The sequence below is a fragment of the Syngnathoides biaculeatus genome, chromosome 3 (assembly GCF_019802595.1).
Source record: "Syngnathoides biaculeatus isolate LvHL_M chromosome 3, ASM1980259v1, whole genome shotgun sequence".
NCBI lineage: Eukaryota > Metazoa > Chordata > Actinopteri > Syngnathiformes > Syngnathidae > Syngnathoides > Syngnathoides biaculeatus.
In genome coordinates this window covers 37,763,085-37,768,981 of record NC_084642.1, presented here as the reverse complement: position 1 = coordinate 37,768,981, position 5,897 = coordinate 37,763,085, and the positions used below count along the sequence as shown (strand labels likewise).

The following is a 5,897-nucleotide window of genomic DNA, read 5'->3' as shown; positions in this document are numbered from 1 at the left end:
AATAACGAAACAATATGAAGAGTTTGTTTTCAAAACGAGACATAGGCATTTTTTTCAGATTTACGAAACTCGCGCCAAAATTATCCAGCTCCGAATGGATAATTTTGGCGCGAGTTTCGTAAATTTGAAAAAAATGCCTGTCTCATTTTGAAAACAAACTCCTCATATGTAGACTAAATGCTGAAGTTAGATGGTGTTCACACTACCGATAGGCAAATACGAGGCCCAGGATATCAACGGTGTCATCTGAGGTTACATCAACCAATGACGATTCATACTGTCTGATGCTTTTTTGATGCACCATGGGTCATTGTGTTCATCTTGCCAGTCAATACTAGTGAAATAACAGCTAATACAGTATAGTACAGTCTACTTGCACAAATTTTGGAAAGAATAAAATAAAAATAAATAAAACGGAACAGAGAGAAGTATTTACGTGGAGCTTCATATGTTGTTGAATTCCCTTCCATTCATATCCATTGACAACAAACAAAATACACAAAAGGGAAAAAAAATCCCCAATCTTCTTTTACATGTTGTTGTAATCATTTCAGGAGCAACATTATTTTAGCACTTGTGTAAAGCACCGTAAATGAAGTGGCTACATTTCCGCCTCGTCTTAAAACCTCCTCCTGGTTGAGCTGATATCCTTGCCCTTAACTCCTATCTTCTGAGAAATCCTCATCTCTGAACACAATCTCAGAGGCAGCTTTTGTGATATTCTATTTCTTTTAGAATTAAAAAAAAAATTCCAGTGATGATCTGAAAGGCTTCTGTCTGATATATGAAATGATTTGTAATTAAATTCTAAAAAATACTTCTGCTCCCCTGATTGACAGCAAATATGTATGTGAAAACATGACAGTTGACAGTTTTTTTTTTGTCCTTTTTATTTTTCAACAGAGCAAAAGTTTGTTTTCGTGAACTGCAGTTACACAAATGTATTTATATCTCATGGCAATGGCAAAAGGGTTGTTTGAAAAATCTTTTTTGGTTAGAGAGAGAACACAAAGACTATACAATAATACTGTTGTGATAGTGTCAATAAAGCAGGCAGGACATTTGATATATAAAGTGCAGGATGAGATGGTGTGTCATGTTAAAATTACACCTTGGCACATCTATGAAAGCACAGAAAATACACTGCACAAAAAGCTAATTCTGTATTTTAAATATAGGGCGCAAAATAGCAACCTTAAAAATGTTTAGGAGCATCATTCAGCTTTCGGCATGCATTTCAAAAGATATTGTGCAAGCAATAACAGTTTTACAAACAAAAACAGATCATATCATTGTGAATTTAAAAAAATGAATGATAAAGTTGGAAGCGGCCTATCAAATCTATAGTATATAGTTGGCTTGGTTTGGTGAGCAATATATTTTTTGTGTAGTTAAAAGAACATAAGTTTGTTGACCTATTCATGATAAATTTGCAAAAAGAAAATTGTTCTTAAAAGTGTTCTGATGGGAATGTAAATGCTGTCATCTGAATCTTTTAAGGTAGAACGATGGTGCAATTATAGAGCGTTGGCCTCACAGTTCTGAAGACTACGGTTAAAATCCCAGTCCCGTCTATGTGGAGTTTGCATGTTCTCCCCGTGCCTGCTTAGGTTTTCTCCGGGCACTCCAGTTTCCTCCCACAATCCAAAAACATGCATTAAATGGAGACTCTAAATTGCCCCTGGGTGTGATGGTGAGTGTGACTGTTGTCTCTCTCCATGTGCCCTCCTACCAGATAACAGCTGGGATAGGTACCAGCACTCCGCGACACTCGTGGGGATAAGTGGTTCAGAAAATGCATGGATGAATCTTTTAACGAGCCATGTAAATTCAATGGATGACACTTCCCTTGTCATAAGCAGAACGCGGAGTTGGACCCAAATGCACGACTCTGGAAACGTGGAGGCAGTTCAGGAAATATTGTTATTCAGTCCGGAGTCGGTCACCAGGCAGGCACTCCATAAGAGCAGCAGTGATAAAGATGTCAGGCTTACGGGGTAGATTGGGAGACAGGCAGGGGCAGGTACACCGGGAGTCGAAGTGCGGGAACAAGACATCTATGGCAACGATCTGGCAAAGCCACACCGTCCGCTGGGTGCTATTAATACTGCAGGTAATTACTGTGTCCGCCTTTTGATGACTGCAGGTGTGTCGGGGACTTGCACAGCCAGGGCAAGGACTGGCAGGATCATGACAGCCCCCCCACCCCACCCCCTTTAACGGCCGGCCCCAGATGGCCCAGGCGCCCCAGGGTGGGATGTGTGGAAGTCCCTAATGAGCTTGGGATCTACCACGAACCGGGATGGGATCCAGGAACGCTCTTTCGGGCCGTATCCCTCCCAGTCCACCTCCCTCTACGGCGGAACGACAGGAGCCGATGCACCGAGCCTCCATCAACCATGCGGGGGGCTTGGCCAGAGGGACTAACGGAGACGGGCGGGCGAGATGGCCGGAGCAAGCTCATGTGCAACGTGGGATGGACGCTCATAGACTTGTGGAGCTTCAGCGAGACAGCGAGCGGATTAATTACTTTGGTGGTGGGGAACTGACCCACGAGCCTGGGAATTAGCTTGCGGGACTACGTCCGAAGTGCAACGATCCTTGTGGACAACCTGATGCGTTGTTCTACCCTGTATGTCGGTGCCCTCCTCCTCTTGCGATCTACCGCGGCCTTGTAGGTACTACACATTAATGCTTAACATTACCAGTGTTTCCGGAGAACCGCTCAGGCCGAGAGAGGGGCGTGCACACTGACCGCCGGACATCTGTGACCAGTGGGAAGGCGGGCGCAGATGGGCCTGGAGTTGGAGTGGCGGTGGGTGTTGTCGGACTGACGTTGACAGCGCTGGTCCTGGACATGAACCACGATTCCAAACAAGTGCATATTTTGAGTAGTCTCTGATTCATTACCTGGAGAGCAGCCTCCTGTTCGGCCAGTTGTCTGTCCTGGATTTGTAGGGGGCGATGGATCTCAGCTGAGTTGGCTGTGTCCATGTCTTGGCCAGATGGTTCTGTCATAAACAGAACACGAAGTTGGACCCAAATGCGCGACTCGGGAAACGTGGAAGCAATCCAGGAAACATCTTTATTCAGTCCAGAGTCAGTAACCAGGCAGGCAGTCCACGAGAGCAGCAGTGATAAAGACGTTAGGCTTACGGGGTAGATCGGGAGACAGGCAGGGGTCGTTACGTTGGGAGTCGAGATCAGAGTCGAGGAAGTGCGGGAATGAGGCATCAATGGCAACGATGTGGCAAAGCCAGACCGTCTGCAGGGCTAGGACCGGCAGGATCATGACAGACCTGACTACAGTGCACACATCTGATTTTGCTCACAGTGGTCAAAGGGAGCGCTCAGAGCTTTGTGTGTTTGCGCAGACATAAAAAATTTGGGGGAACCTTACTAATAAATTAGCAAAGAAGGTAAAAATGTTTTTTTCCATTTGTACAATGATTGATTGGAATGATAATAAAATAAGAAATACATCAATGAATGGAAAAACAAATAAATAAACAACATAAGTAGATAATTAACTTAACTGGTTAAAATGTTAATTGCAAGAGGGAAGAAGCTGTTGAAATATCTGCTAGTTTTAGTTTACATTTTTTGGTAGCGCCTAGTGGAGGGAAGGAGTTGGAAGAGCTGGTATCCAGAATGTGGACTGACTCACTCAATCTATTATAGTGAGAGTATGTTAAATACGTTCAGTAATCATTGATTACAGTTGATTACTGTGGATACAGTGTGTACAGTGCTATAAAAAGGTATTTGGCCCCTTCCTGAGTTTTTTTTTCCACATCTATCACACACAAAGGTTTAATCCAAGAAAATACAAATAGCAGTTTTCAAATGACAAATTTATTAGGGTACAAAAAAATATCCAAACCTTCCTGACCGTCTGTGAAAAAGAGAGTCCCCCAGCCCCACGTTAAATCACAAAGTCACTGTTACTAACCACTAATTTGGGAAAGGTGAGTTCTCTTTCACAAGTCACACCCAAACCTCATTATCATCATCCTTGTTAAGTCAATAAATTATCCATCCATCTTGTTAAATCAAGAAATCATCCATCCATCCATTTTCTGAGCTACTTATCCTCACGAGGGTTGCAGGAGTGCTGGATCCTATCCCATTTGTCATCGGGCAGGTGGCAGGGCACACCCTGAACTGGTTGCCAGCTAATCACATTGCACAAGGAGACAGACAACTGTTCCACTCAAATTCACACAGAGCGGCACTTCAGAGTCTCCAATTAATGCATGTTTTAAGGATGGGGGATGAAACCGCAGAGTCCGGAGAAAACCCATGCATGACGGGGAGAACTTGCAAACTCGACACAGGAGGACCATTGTCCTTATAACTTTGAGGCTAATGCTCTGCAACTGCTCCACCGTGTTGCCCATCAAGTGATCACTTAAATAGAATCTATTAGAAAAAAACATGACGTAGGCTACAAGATTTCAAGAACCAATGTATCATGCCACGTTGTAAAAAAAAATTAAAGAAGAAATGAGAAAAAAGCGATTGAAATCCATTAGTCTGGAAAAGGTGACAAAGCCATTTCCAAGGCTTTGGTGCTCCAACAAACTACTGCCAGAGCAATTATCCACATATGGGGAAAACCAGGAACAGTGGCAAACCTTCCCAGGAATGGACAACCAAGTAAAATTACTCCAGGATTGTGACAACGACTCATTCAGGAGGTCACAAAAGAAAACAATAAAGACAGAAATAATACTTCTCTAATTGTGTCAATAAAAAAGGCAGGATATTTGATATAGCTTGTGGATTTGATGTCATTGATTTGTGGAGTGAGTCACAATGATGTGGCTGGTCATTATGTACTGTAGTAGATTCTTCCCTTCACATTTTCTTTTTTGTCTTAGTTTGACAGTTTTTGCACATTATTCAGGTATACACACGATCACCACTGTCAGTATGAATGCTTCTCATGATTGTATATTCCTTTTATGGCAGATTTTAAGACTTCCAAGAAATACGTGGAAAAAAAACTAGTTTAAACTACAAAAACCACTTAAATTTATTGCAAAATGTAATGGCAATTAGATACTGAAAAATAGTAATTTGGATGGTCTCCTAGAGTTCTTTTCTATGGAAGCACTCATTATCTTTTGCCAGTGCAACCATTATACCATAGCTTTACGATTATACATTCATACAGAAAAATGTTAACTCAAACAAATGATGATCTATCCATGTTCCTCAGCATCGGTTAAGTCCAGGTCGATCCCAGACTGCAGCCCTCCTCCACATGAGCGGTTCTGCAACTCTTTCAGGGCTTCATTTACTTCATTGTTGAAGTGAGTGGTGATGTTACTATTGGGGTAACTGCAATCGGTGGGAAATGAACCCATCACCTCCTGCACCCATTTAAGCTCATTACTGAGTTCTTGGGTGAGTGTGTCAAAGTTGTTCTGTCTTTCCTGGTAGCGGCTGCTGATGCCACTCAGGGTGGAGCTAAAAGACTGCATTTCTTCCTGTAGGCGTCTCTTCGAAGACTCCACTTTACGGAACTCGTAACGGATTTGCGAGAGGTCATGCCGCACTCCCTCACTCTCTTCCTTATACCAGGCCTCTTTCTCAATGTATATCGAGACCATGGCACCAATATCCTCTTGCAAAGAATCATGAGATTCTGCCAAGCTCAAGAATGACCGTTCCATTTGATCAATGTCCTCGACCACTTCAGCAAAGCGCTCAAAGTTTACATAAGTATTGTTAGGTGGCATGCTTGAGTGAGACTTAATAGTGTACTCCCTCAGATGCTTGGTCTTAAGTTGGCGCCTCTCTCGTTTGTGAAGCTCTTGGCCTTTATTTTCCTCTTTATGCTCATTAAACTTCAGGGTTGAAAGAACAGATAGCACATGTTTAATTTGGCT

The 5,897-nt window shown here is 42.8% G+C and overlaps 1 protein-coding gene across 2 annotated transcripts in view; it reads right to left on the bottom strand.

Annotated features, from left to right (window-relative positions):
• Window positions 1-910: 910 nt before the first annotated feature.
• The window catches only part of dapk2a (death-associated protein kinase 2a), a 50,930-nt gene continuing 45,943 nt past the window's right edge, over window positions 911-5,897 (bottom strand). For both annotated transcript variants that reach the window (XM_061815695.1, XM_061815696.1), the window contains one exon: window positions 911-5,855. In XM_061815695.1, coding sequence (XP_061671679.1) covers window positions 5,208-5,855 — 648 coding nt within the window. In that variant the 3' untranslated portion in view covers window positions 911-5,207. The remainder of the gene's footprint in view (window positions 5,856-5,897) is intronic.